Raw genomic sequence first — 13,325 nt, 5'->3', positions numbered from 1 at the left:
TCACCCCGTTTTTTTTTTTTCTGCTAGACAAAGTGTAGAGGTCAGCTTGATGAGAACCTCTTGGGGTATGTGTCAAGTATTTTGGATAAATGCAGAGAAAAAGCCAAACTACCACAACACAACCCGCCTCCGTTTACATCCAGTATTAAGTAATCATGTTCAGACACCACTTTTCACACTGTTGGTTCAGGTTGTTCACAAGTCTTTGAGTTTCACTTTCTGTTTCAAGTTCCAGTGAATCCAAAATGATGAAACTGAGACTTGAAATCTGAGCACGTTGATGGACAAGGGCACCAGTCTAAAATGACCACGCAGCCATTTGTCTCATGTCATTACTAAGCCAAAGGTAAAGCTACAATTTGGGAAGCAGCAGCAGAAGCCTCCTTGCAAGCATCTGTTCAGTTTTACTTTTAGGATACTAATCTGAACTTCCTTTGAAGTGCTTATACATCTGAATCATGCAACTTGCCTCCCTTAAGTATTAGAACTATTTGGTTAAGTTCCCAAACTTAAATTACCAAGACTTTGACAGATACAAACAAAGAGTTCATCAAATTATGTTTGGTGCAGGTAACAAATATGCTGAGAATAATGTACCTCTCCTGCAAAGATAGTTTAATAGTCACATTGCAGTTGAATATAAATCTAAATCATCTATAGGACAACTCCATTAAATTACCAGTTGTAAAAGAGATGCTTCTTAAAGGATATAACTTCACTGTATATAACATAGTTATAACAAACTATGTTCATAGTTCATTGTTAAGTATTAATAGAAAAAATCACAGGACTTTCTTTCAAATGCTATTCAGAAAACCAGCCATTATTTTTTATGTATTTTAAATTAAAAACTGCAAATATATTTTCAAGAAAAAACCCACAATGATATTAATAAAAAAATATTCTTTCATATATCCCATGGTAAAATGGAAAGGACATCATGTGTTGCTTTGCTTTTATATATTTTATATATATATATATATATATTTATATATATATTTTTTTTAAAATATATATATATATTTATATATTTGAATTCTTATCCTTCTAGGGTCACTGCTACACTGAGATTTCCCATCTCCTGCTTTGGGACAGCCATCCTACAGGCCAGCACTGACACAATTTAGTGAAGGGATGCACATAACCACTGTTTTCCTTAGCTTTGGACTCATGATTAAACTTTTTATTTAAAATAACATCCATTTATTAGATAACCTTCTTAGCACATATGTCTTTGGGCATAGTATTTAAAATATTTCCTTTTAAAGCCCTTCTGTTATATTGGGACAGTATATAGAACATGCAAATTTTTTTAAACTGAAAAGAAGTTGTTATGAAGTATTTGCAACATTACTGGACTTCACGAAGTAAGTTGGTGTACACAGCCAGGGTTTAGAGGAGGAGAGTTGTTAAACACTTTTTATGTTTTTACAGAAAATGAGTCAAATTTATGTTTTGAATAAGGGTTTTAAATGGACGAACAGAATGATACTTTCTCATACTTTAGAAAAATCCATTTGTTGCAATCTCACTCTAACTAAAGTTACTGAAAAGTCTTGAATCTAATTTAGTGGTTGTAAAATTATTTGCTGATGGAAATTGTCTATTTTATCTGCAAAAGTGCTTGTGAAAAAGTACCAAGATAGTTTTTGGTAAAAGGTTTGTCTTTATCTCTCCATTAACACTTTGCATGGTAATGGAAGAAAATAATTTATACTGCAGGCAAAACTCTCATGGATTTCTGTGGGAATGCTATTTGAATATATGCTTTAGGAGTTAGGCAGTGGGGGGGATGGTTTACATATTCTTTATAAATTTAATAAAACTATTTTAAAAGGCACAAAACAAACTGGTAAAAGCTGCTTCTGGCAGTGAACTGCAGTGACTTATTCCATCAGCTTTAAAAACAATATGTTTCCTTTATCAGAGAGTAAGTAAGTGTGAATTTGGGAATTTTATGTCCTGACATATTTTAATGGATTATCTCATTTCCCTCCATTTCACATCCATCTCCCCTTTAGATGTGTATCACAATCACTTCTCCACTCATGACCAGAGGCTGAGTGCCCTTCCCTCTGCTCTAACAAAGGTAAGCAACCCTGCTGAAGCCTTCACTTCCATTTACAGGAAAACAAACTTGTACCAGTGTTTTTTTTCTAAAAATACATATTGTTATTTTTCTAAATGTGGGTATATTTTCCTGGGGATATTCCCGTTAGAAGTAAGGCACAACTGTTCCTGTGTATATCAAGTCCCAACTTTAGTCCTAAAACAGAACCCAGACTTAAGTGCCCCAGTCTAGGATGCAAATATGAAAAAAACCCACCGTCCTTGAATAGGCCATTATCAGGAAAACTAAAGTTTAGTCAGAATCTTGTGTTCAAACTGCTGTGCTCTTTACTTTTGGTTTTATGTAATCAAGGCCACTTGCCTTTTACCGTTACTTACAATTTTTTAAAGTTCTAGCTACAAGTTTTCACTAGATGGCAGGAGTCCACTGCCATCTGTTATCAGAGGCTTTACTTGCACAGCAACAGTTGCCTAACGGTAGGGAAAAAAGTGAACACGTTCAAGTTTTGCAAAATATAGAAAAAACAAATAAAAAACTCAACAGGAATGAGAAAAATTATTCAGACCTTCAATAAATCATAGTTCTGTTACTGGATATGGTTAATACGATAGGCTGGAAATAAGTGAAAAGAATCGTGAAAGATGTTCTTTTCTTGACAGAGGAGCTAAAAGGACCTTCTCTTACAAAATGAGGTAGATTTATTGTTTCTGCTGTTTGTGGAAAAATGAACGAATCCAGTAAATTAAAGTTAACTAATTAATAACTAACTAATTGACAGCTTGAGAAAGTTACAGCTTAAATACTAAACTGCTGATCTAAAATACTGTATCAAAGTAAAACCAAAACATTCAGTGTACTGCATTACCAAGATACTAAAAGGAGATAAGATACATTTTAAACTTTCTCCCTCAGTTTAACAAGGCAGAGTTCATGGGATGATGATCAGTCCCAGTACCGTTTCAGCCAGTGGTATTTTGCTGAGCTCAGAGTTCTGGACAAAATTTGTCCCTCTTGTCTAGGAGAACAGAATGCAGCTCCATACAGTTACATAAGCCTTAATGACTGTGACAAATCTTCATTGTTGCACCAGGGGAGAAGCTGTTGCCCTGGAGTGAGCCCTGATTTTTAACAAAACTGCTTTTGAAATATTATTTTTGCACGTTGGGGCTACCAGTTCCTATTTTTAATTTATTGTCAATAAATTTATAATTCTACTGTGTGTCTTGCCCTCCTTCTATATGTGCAGATAATTTATAAAGTGTCCAGTAATTTTCAGTGTTGCTCATGAAATATAAGAGGGAACGTTTGGCATCTATTAAAGCTGCTTCTAAGACTGGATAACTTTCCAAAACCAGAGATAAGTCAGTGTAATGCTTTGCAGGATTCCCAAAATAGTAAGAACATTTTCTCATGATAAAGCTGTATTTATTCTATGACCAGAGTAGAAAAACTATCATAAATAGATGACTGAAGCAGCATTTCCTAATATGAGATTGAGTTTTGCGTTGTGCCGAGTGCACTCAAAGCCACAGAGCAAAGCAAACAGGAGCTGAAAGGCACACATCATGTCACAAGTGAAACACTCAGCATTTAACGAAACTTTGGCAACGCTTGCAAGCTACCAAAAAGTAATAATCCCATCCTATTGAAACCAACAGAATCAGCACCTGTAGAATCTCTGCAAAACATGCTAGCGAATTCAAACAAGTGTCACAACAAGATCCACACCAACCATTTCCCTGGAAGCAGGATGGATTTAAACAAAGTGGTGCTGTCACCCGTGTCCACAAAACTGCAACAACATCTTTCTGTCGTGCTCCTACCTTGGCGATTTGCAGAGGCTGCTTCTGCTCCTTGCCCCCTTGCAGCCTGAAGCCCCACGGCGCCCCTCCGCTCATAGCAATGCAGAGATAATCCCCTGTGCCCATTTTCCTGGTGCAGTTGGGCAGCATTCATATAAAGGACAACATAAAAAACTTGGCTTGCAGATGTTCAGCGAGCTGGAGATTCGTCTGCCGGGCAGAGCTGGAGACCCAGAGCACCACACTGTTGCTGCTGCTGTGTACTGCACGAGCAAATGTAGTCATTGAGGGGAATGGAAGAGCTCCCTCGGACGGAGGGCACAGCCCACTCTTTCGTCAGATTCCGATGCTCAGCCCACCTTCAAAGTAAAGTAAGTGAACTTGAGGGAATGCACACAAAGACACTCGGCCATGAGGCAGGGAAGGCTGGCTTTAAACACGACTCTCCTGACAGCTAAATCAAAACAACAGCAAAAAGAAGTGTACATTTCCCTGTGACAATTTGGGAAATAAGTTTACTTTAGTAAATGGTGCCAGACGTTTTAAACTCTGATTTACCCATTTCTTGTATTTTTACTCCAAACAAAGCAAGCAGAATCTCAAATGAAACAAACTTGTTGATGCACGTACATCCTCAGAATAACTGACACATTTAGATTGAACTGGCTTTAGGATTTTCATCTCTACTCTGCATGCACTTTATGCAGCACTGCAGGCATGTAAGCAAAAAAAAAAAAAAAAAAAGGGGAAAAAAGCTTTATAATTTCCTTGTCTTGGAATTGCTTCTTTTTCTAGTTCTCTCTAACCTCAGTATAGTTTAACGTGCACTGCTATTTAGCAATTACCTGAGTTACTATTGGACCCTAATAAGACCTGTTCTTAAGCAGCCCTTTGCCTTTCCTACCAGAGAGGGGAAGAGAGTTAGTGAAGTGAAGTATCAGATCCCTCTACAGATGCTATCAATGGATGATTTGCATTGTGTCATTAAAGGGGAACCTTACTATAAGCACAAAAAAAAAAAAAATTCATTGGGGTGGTTTAAGAGTTGACAGTTCTTTGGCAGAGGATGAATATTCCCCTAGCTGAGTGTTAACAACTGGCAGCATGAACTCCTACTCACCTCAGACCAAAGTCTGGTAGCCTGCCTTAAATCACACTGCATTTTGAATTAAGCTGGTTCTAAAGGAGAATGTTCAGCAGCTGGGCCAGAAACATCTTTAATGTCTGAACTGGTTTCTGAAAGAAACACCTCTTGCTTTGAGACCCAGGGTACTGGGGCATCAGATTCTCACAGCATAAATTCACTGAGGTCCCTCTATGAAGTGTTTCCACTTGGTTGGTTCTAAGCAGTCAGAGATGTCGTGGCAACAGGAAACACTCATCATTTAAATTGCATTACTTTGCATCTAAGTAGCAGGTAACCACTGAGGCTTTAAACCTATCCAGTGCATCTGTCAATTAAGTGACCCCTGGAGTGATGCTTCAAAGGCAAAATACCAAGGTAGAGACAGGATCTTCTGTTAAATATTCTGGCTGGAAAAAGTAGACAGGGTTTTAGGAGCTTGAGTCCTTCATTAGTCCTCTAAGACACTAAGGCAACACAAAGCCTGGGTGAAGACAAGATCCCTAGTCCAACAGAGGAAAATGTCATTCTCTCAATAACAGGATTTAGTAGGAGGAAGAGTGCTTGCTTTATTGACTACAAGTCAATAACTCTGGAGAAGCAAAACAAGCACAGGTTGACATATAATTAAATACTTCAGGAAAACACTATCAGAGAAGCCATAAGGGAATGGCCTTCAGAGGGACTTTGCTAGACAACCTTTGAGTGCAGACACCTCATTTGAAATAGTTCAAGGTGGCTAACTGGTTATTATCTCCTGAAATGTTGATATGTTGCTGTAGCAGACAGATTTTTAATCTTTCCCTAGGCAGAATCTTGCTTTAGACAAAATTCTCTCCCTTTTACCTAATAATGCAAGTTTTTATAGATTTTATGGCAATAAAATTCTTCCGTATATAGCTGCAACAAATGCTCTGTGACACTCTGTTAAATACAAAAATTAAACATTTTGTGTTAGGAGAATGTATCACGGAATTATCAGCCCTTCAAACGTCACAACTTGGTGATGAAATGCTTAATTACTGTTAGGGTGTTTTGAGCTTGTATTAGTGTCTTATGATTTTGGTAAAAAGGAATAATCAAATCCGATCTCTGTTTCTGAACTCCATGTGCTTATTGCAGAAAACAAATTAAAGAGAATCACCCCTGCATTAGGATGGTCATATACGTGGTGGGAATTTGTACTGGATACAGATGCTTCTATCACTTTTGACCATATGACTGAACTGTATGAAGTATTAGAACAGAACAACCTTGATTAGTTATTGCTCAGCTGAAAGAATGACCAGTCAGAACACCAGGATCTGATTGGTTTTGGTGTATGACAAAGCTTTGGGGATATTTAAACCTGGTACATTTAAAGTGATATAGGACTCTTTGCTTGAACTGACAAGAGCTGTGGTCCTGACAGGAGAGAAAAAACCAGGAGAAATGGCTTTTATCTAGTCAGCTTGTTGAGGGATTTTTACAACAACAATTCCAAACAAGTTGCGCCTTCCCTCTAAGGAGTAATTTCTTGTTTGCTCTGCAGATAGGAAACCATTTGAAGTCTGTAACTAAACTATTCCCGTGATGGGGAGACCCAAAGTTTCCTATGTCTTAATCTCACAAAGAAAATTCCATAGGCCTTAACAATTCCCATTTGCCCTATATGAATTTCTTAAATGCTTATCTGGCAGCATGTTTTGCTCTTTAATACTACTCATATCCTTTCGTACACTCTTGCCTCCTTTGGGATTTCTAAATGCTGGTCCGAGACTGGACATCAAGATAAAAGTGGAGTCAGTCATGGGGTTTATGATTTTTTGGTCTCTCTAATTTCTAGAGCTCAAATAAATTGCATCAATTCTGAGGTTATTTTCAAACTACACTGAAAAGTCTCAAGCTAATATCAACTACAGCCATTTAACCACTGCTACCATCTCCATTGTTCCACTAAAACCTAGAGATCCAGTTCTAGGCAACAAGTGATAAAACTTCAGTGTCACCAAAAAATCCTATGGGCTGGGAAAATGACAAATGGCAGAACTCACTCAACATCTGTCTGCGCCCAAATACAGGGAAAGCTTTGGCTTTAATCTGATCTTGTATGATGAGATCTGTATTAAGAGATTTCCAAGTCAAACCTCCCCTTGCTCATCTCCTTTCAAGAACAGCCAGTCAAAACACCCAGCATACTAGCCTTGATGAGCTGTGATAAGGTAGGAATAGCCATACTTGTAGAATAGCCAAAGTGAGACCATCTGTCCTGAAATGTTGTCTCTGATAGCAGATGGAAAGTGGAACATGGAAAATGGTGCATTTCTTTCCTCAGGCAGCTTCCGCTCAAAGACTTCCTCAGCTGGATGTGGCAGCTCTGTACTTTATAACAGGAATTTCTCTTCCATGAACTTTCATGTGTTGTTTCCTCTTGAGCCCACATAACTTTTAGTATCTTTAGCTTAGTGCAGGAAGTCATCCCTAACTAAATAGTGACATAAAGAATCACTTTCTCTGCCTTGAATCTGGATCCTACAGATTCATTTGATGTCCCCTGGTTCATGGATCGGGGAAACTGTGGCCAAGCAATCTCCAGGCACACTTCCCAGGCACTGATTTTACAGACCCATCTTTTTTCAAACAGAGAATAGAATAATTAGTCATCCTTTATAGAGGAGCTATCTTGCACCTTTCATTCTCCTCATTTTCTTTTTCTACATCCTCTATAGTTCTAAGTCCTTTTTGAAATGAGGGTCTGCAACACCACACAGGCTTCAGACAGCAGACAAAGCTGGGATTTATGCAATAACATGATGTTACCTATTTTGTTCTCTAGTTGCTAAACCAAACACTACTAACACCAATTTTTGCTTTTTCAGACACTGCTGAGTTAATATGTTCCTGGAATTATCTTTCAAAATTTTAAATCTTGTCTGATGCTGCTTAGTTCAAAGCCCATAGTTTTATATGTGAATTAATGGTTTTTTCCCCAATGTGTAGCACCTTATACTTCTAAGCCATGTTATGGTATGGCTGCTTAGTTTTCTTAAAAGCCTTTGGTGAAGGAATTTGTAGAAAGCCTTTTGTAAATCCAAGATCAATCAGATCACCCTTATCCACGTGTTTTTTGATCCCCTCAAAGAACTGCCTTATGTGAGGCAGGACTTCCTTTCATGAAAACCTTTTTAACTCTTCCCAGATAAGTCATATTTATCCAGATGTCCACTGTTCCATATTACTGCTTCCACCTCTTTGTTTTGGATAGATATCAGGCTGACAGGCTTCTTGTTTTCTGAGTCTCTTGGAACACTTCAGTTAAAAAATGGCACTCTCTAATCTCAGTAATGGTCAGCTATTTCAGCCTTGAATTCCTTTAAAGCTCTGTGTGGTCTTGGTGACCACTTCTTAGGTTTTTTTGCCTCATCTGCTGCCACTTGTCCATATATTTTCTTGTCGTACTGTAATAATAATTTATCATATTGAACAGTTTTACTACAAGTGGATTTATCTAAAATCTAATTTAAATCAAGTATTTCTGCAGCTGATTTCAGAAGACATCCTCCAAATGTGAGAAGAAAGAAGACATACGTTTGTCTTTTCATCCAACAATAAAAGCAAAGCTTTCATTTCACCTACAGTTTCCTACAGTAGTATCGTAGGTCTGTGGATTCTTTAAAAATGCAAACATTTCCACCCATTCCTTAGTAATGAGGAAGAGACAGAGAGAAAGGGGATATCACGATCTCTAATTTATGGGCAGCATTTTACTGCTGTAAGTACCCAGATGGTCTGACTTCCTTCTTTTTCTGCATTTCTTTTTTTTTTTTATGTCTGTTCTTCTCCACATTAAAATCAACATAAGCTAGTCCCCTAATAATACCTATTTTAACAGCTTTCTAGTAGATTTAACTGTATCATCTGTAAGCAATTTAATAAACTACCCAATTTATTGTAGAATGTGATTTTAGCCAAATGGGAGAATCAGCGGGGGGCGGGGGGGGGGGGGGAAGGAAAAAAATGCTAGTGCTTATTTGTTTGGTGGGTTCTTTGTGGGGTTTTCTTTGTTTGGTTTGGTTTGGTTTGTTAATTACATGGGAAAAAACCCTCACTTATAAATATATAGCTGGTTTAATGGAACAAAAGATAAAATCACAGCCATGCCACTAAAGAAATCACGACACACAGTCTCTTCCAAATGAAGGGAAGATGACCTCTTCCAATATATCCCTTCAAGTGATTTTTTTTAAAGTGGCTTCTGCAAGCTGGGCAATGCCAGGTGCCTCAGCACATGTTATTTTCCCAAATCATTGCCTAGTAACATACCTTGTTTCATAGTCCTACAATTCAGTAGTTACATAAGGTAAAAACAAATTTTGAAGGCGAATCTAAACATCATTTTCCCCAAACCTTACAGAAGTAGAAAAACACATTTCTGCTTAATTGCTACCCTTAAGTTTTGTTCCCCTGCCTCAAGAAGCAACAAGGAACAGAGACACATGGAAAGGATTTAATTTTCAAAAGAAGTATAAAATGACAAAGTGAATTAAATATACTGACGGAAGGTTCAAATGGATGGCTCCAACTAACATCCATTAAAGCTGATTCTCTTCATCTTTTCCCATCAAAATTCTCTTGTCCTACAAGACAAATTAATAAAATCCAGATGTTTGGATCGTATGAGGAACTTTGCAGTGCACTGCCAGTTAAGAGGATTTGCTCACTGAAAGTACAGAGATTGAGTGGCAAAGGTACCAAAACCAGTAATACCAAGTTCTTAGTGAAAAGAAATTAAACATACAGGTCATATATAATTCTTAGCTACCTTTAAGGCCAGACAGGAAAACTCTGCTCACACTCATAGGAGGCATGATGAGCAGTTCCTCACCATTAAAGTAAAAGCTTTTAATTTTAATCTCTAATGTGGATTATGAGGCAAGGTACTGTGTCATGGGTTGGAATTTTAGAAGTAGTTCTACTTTCTTGTTTTTTTCCCCAGCTTCAAGATTGGCAAATGAAGTGTAGTGGAAGAAGCAGAGAAATGTACAGGAGGGTATTTCTCAGCATTTAGGTTGCTGAGTGTCATCCTACATTAGGAATGTTGGATTTATTGTGAGGAAAAAAAAAACCCAAATAAACTGGCAAAAAGAAGCCACATTCCTCCAAAACACAGAAGCAATGTTGTTAGCATTGAGCATTGCTGAATTATACCAGAGTAAATAGAAATGTGTGTAGGGAATGTAACTACAATACAACATGTTAGAAGATAGATTAATGAGCAGCTCTCAAAGCATGTACATATCACAAGCCCTCTGCAGCCAAAGACCTGCACCATTAAATACAAGACATAAAAATGTATGGATAACTCAAAAAGAATTTGAGGAAGAGATCTCTCATGTCTTTTTGGTGTTTGCTCTACCTGTTCCTACTACAGCCAGTCTCAGATAATCAGGAAATACTTTCCTAAACTGGCTGAAGAGAAGTGAACTCCTTTTCCTTCCTGGACTTCTTGGACAAAAATCTTTTGAGGTTTTCCTTTACAAAATGACAAGGATTTCAGATTGCATCCAAAAACTAATACACCAAATAGCTACAAGATTTTATTGTGAGAAAAAGTAAAACACATTCACTGCAAGGTTTATGAGCATGGAAAAAAATTTTGTGACACTGGAATTACTACCTGTTTCTTGTTAATCTAAAAGTAAGGTTTTGGGCTAGAATTCACGTTTCCAGGTGTCATTTCACTGCTGGTTTTACTTATTCCTGTGTTTTAGCAAGCAAGAACTAATTTACTCTTGGGACTTGGAAAGACTCTTAGGTGTCTATTTCCCTTTCATTTTGATTCCTAGGAGATGGGATGACTACATTTTTGGCTTCAGTTGATGGAAAAATACTGATAAAAGCCTCTAAAGTAAAATGAAAACTATTTATGTATAATTTTCTTTCTGTTTTTGGCAGGGAGATGCTGCATCACATTCTTCCTAACAGAACCTGTGGGAATCAAAATTGATCTTTCCCAAAGCTTGGAAGAGCCATGAATGGAACATGTATGTACGTAATGCAAGCAGGTGTTCCACTTTCCTCACCTCTGACCTAATGCTTCGTCCTGCTCTTTGAATTGTCATTTAAAGGTGTCAGTTAAGTAACACAACACCTTTTATCCATCTGTTCATCTTAGACAGTCAGATTTTATGATCTCCCCTCTTGCTGTTGAAAGAACATTTCATGCCAACTTGTTGGGCCAAAGAAATACACCATGCTAAACTCTCCTCTGATGTACTGCAGTGAAATTAATCAAGAGTAACCGTATCATATTCAGTTAGAAAATATATTTTAATCATAGCTGAGATATGGATTAGGCCCAAATAATCTACTAGATTTTGAAATGATGGCTTAATGTGGAACATAAGATTGAACATGAAAATTTAAAATTAGTCTGATGAATACTCACCTGCATCAGATTTCATCTTTTAAATTTTGTTTCCTGTTAGCAAGTGTAGAGGTGATTAACTCCTCTTGACTTGTTGCTTTGAAAGAGCTCAATTACATGCATGGCTGCAGTCCAGCATAAAATCAACTATTTTTGCATTGCAGTTTAAAGCAGGTATTGTTTGTTACTTGGAAGGCTCCTAAGAATGAATTTTTCCATCCTGAAAACAAGAACAGGAGAAACAGAGAACAACTGAGTTATAGTGCGGTATGGGTCTTGGGAAGTTCGGGTTCTGTTTTTACACTTGAAAACTCTCATTTTTTGGTCTGGGCCTGGAAAATGGGAGAAATAGCTGCTGTATATACAGTGAAACCTTGAGAAATATAAAAACTTCTGAAATTCTCTGATTGTAGTTTGATAGTTTGAGTCCTTCTGGAGTATCCTTTTCTTCCCTCTTTCCTCTGTATTACAAAATAAGCTGTAAGGTTTGTGAAGCAGTTTCTAACACTCACTTTACAACTACAGTGAAGTATTTTGCTCGGCATCTGCCCCGGTGGGTCTGATGTTGGTGGTTTCAACTACAGCATTTGGCAAAAGGACAGGGCATAAAAAGTTGCCTTGGCATCAAGTTCTGCCTGCAAAAGGCAAACAGCATTGCTCACTCAGCCTCTGAATGGTTCTGGTTAAGCTTTACCAGAGAAGCAGAGGTGACACAACCAGGACCTCCCTGCACGAAATCTTACCCCCACCCAAATAACTGCAATAGATTAAAAAGCAATCCAGCTATCTTCATTCCTGGCAATAGGAACAAGAATTCCAACTCTTTGATAACCAATTCCTTTCCAAGCGGAGCACATTATACTGGAAAAATCCGCCCTCCAAAAACACCTTGATACTTAACCCCTGCTGATCCTGCAGCCTTGCCTGTTGCTCTGCATCTTCTTGCCAGGAACCAGTTTCCAGACTTCTCAGCTCCTTCTGCCTTTGGTACAGGCCTCTGCTTTTGGTGCTCATGTACTGTGTAGCTGGCCTTGACATGGATCTGCCTGTTTTCCAGACAACTGCTCATGTCTGCAAACATTGAACAAGTGTTTTATGTGCCTCCACAGTGCAAATCTACCATGCATGTTGTGACAGCAAGCATGAAATAGAATTTTGCTCCTACTCTTAAGTTTAATGCCAGCTGCATCTCCTATCCTTTTGTTGCTTCTATGATGTAAAAATAACATGATGGATTTTTTTAAAAATTAATTCTGATCTTTATTTTTTGTTGATCGTGGGGAAGGCATCAAATGCTTTATACTAAAGGTATCCAAATAGCACAAACCCAGTATTTTGAAAAATAGTTTGTAATCAAGACTGATATTTTTATATCAGTAGCAGAGATTCTTTTCTTGTATGTAAATTTTTCCATGCCCAGGTAGAAGATTTTTTACTTCTACATTAATGGTAGAATAAAGCAGAAGCACAGTCAGTGTGAGTAAGAACAAACATAGGAGTATTTGCTTCTTAAGTAACTTAATCAAATAGCCAGTTTATTATGAAGTATTAACTCAGTTACTCTTTTTTAATGATAGTAAGTTTATTTGAGTACTGCTCTATAGCAAGACTCCACTAATACATCAGAAATTCTAAACACAAGCAGGAAACATAAAATGAAAGCCTATGTAAACAAAGCTGCTTCAGATGCTTTTGAATGTAAAAGTGAAATATATCAATGTTTGAGAAATTCCATACATTCAGCAAGCAAACACAGAAAGGATCATTTTAACTTTCTGCTGTCCTTTCTCAGACTGGTGGCCTAATGTTTATTCACAGTGCTTTATAAGTGATACATTATTCATCAGAATATAATTAGACCTCATCTTTGTTTTCATGTTACAGTTCATTATGTAGCAATTACAGCAGGATAATCAAGTCTTG

The 13,325-nt window shown here is 37.5% G+C and overlaps 1 protein-coding gene across 1 annotated transcript in view; it reads right to left on the bottom strand.

The window, feature by feature from the left end:
- SYNPO2 (synaptopodin 2) overlaps positions 1–4,159 on the bottom strand; it is a 79,022-nt gene extending 74,863 nt beyond the window's left edge. The window contains exon 1 of the mRNA XM_010406430.4: positions 3,895–4,159. Coding sequence (XP_010404732.2) covers positions 3,895–4,023 — 129 coding nt within the window. The 5' untranslated portion in view covers positions 4,024–4,159. The remainder of the gene's footprint in view (positions 1–3,894) is intronic.
- Between the last annotated feature and the right edge of the window lie 9,166 nt (positions 4,160–13,325).

This window comes from Corvus cornix, chromosome 4 (assembly GCF_000738735.6).
Source record: "Corvus cornix cornix isolate S_Up_H32 chromosome 4, ASM73873v5, whole genome shotgun sequence".
NCBI classification, from domain to species: domain Eukaryota; kingdom Metazoa; phylum Chordata; class Aves; order Passeriformes; family Corvidae; genus Corvus; species Corvus cornix.
Note: the sequence above shows the minus strand (reverse complement) of the source record. Positions and strands in the feature narration are given on the sequence as shown.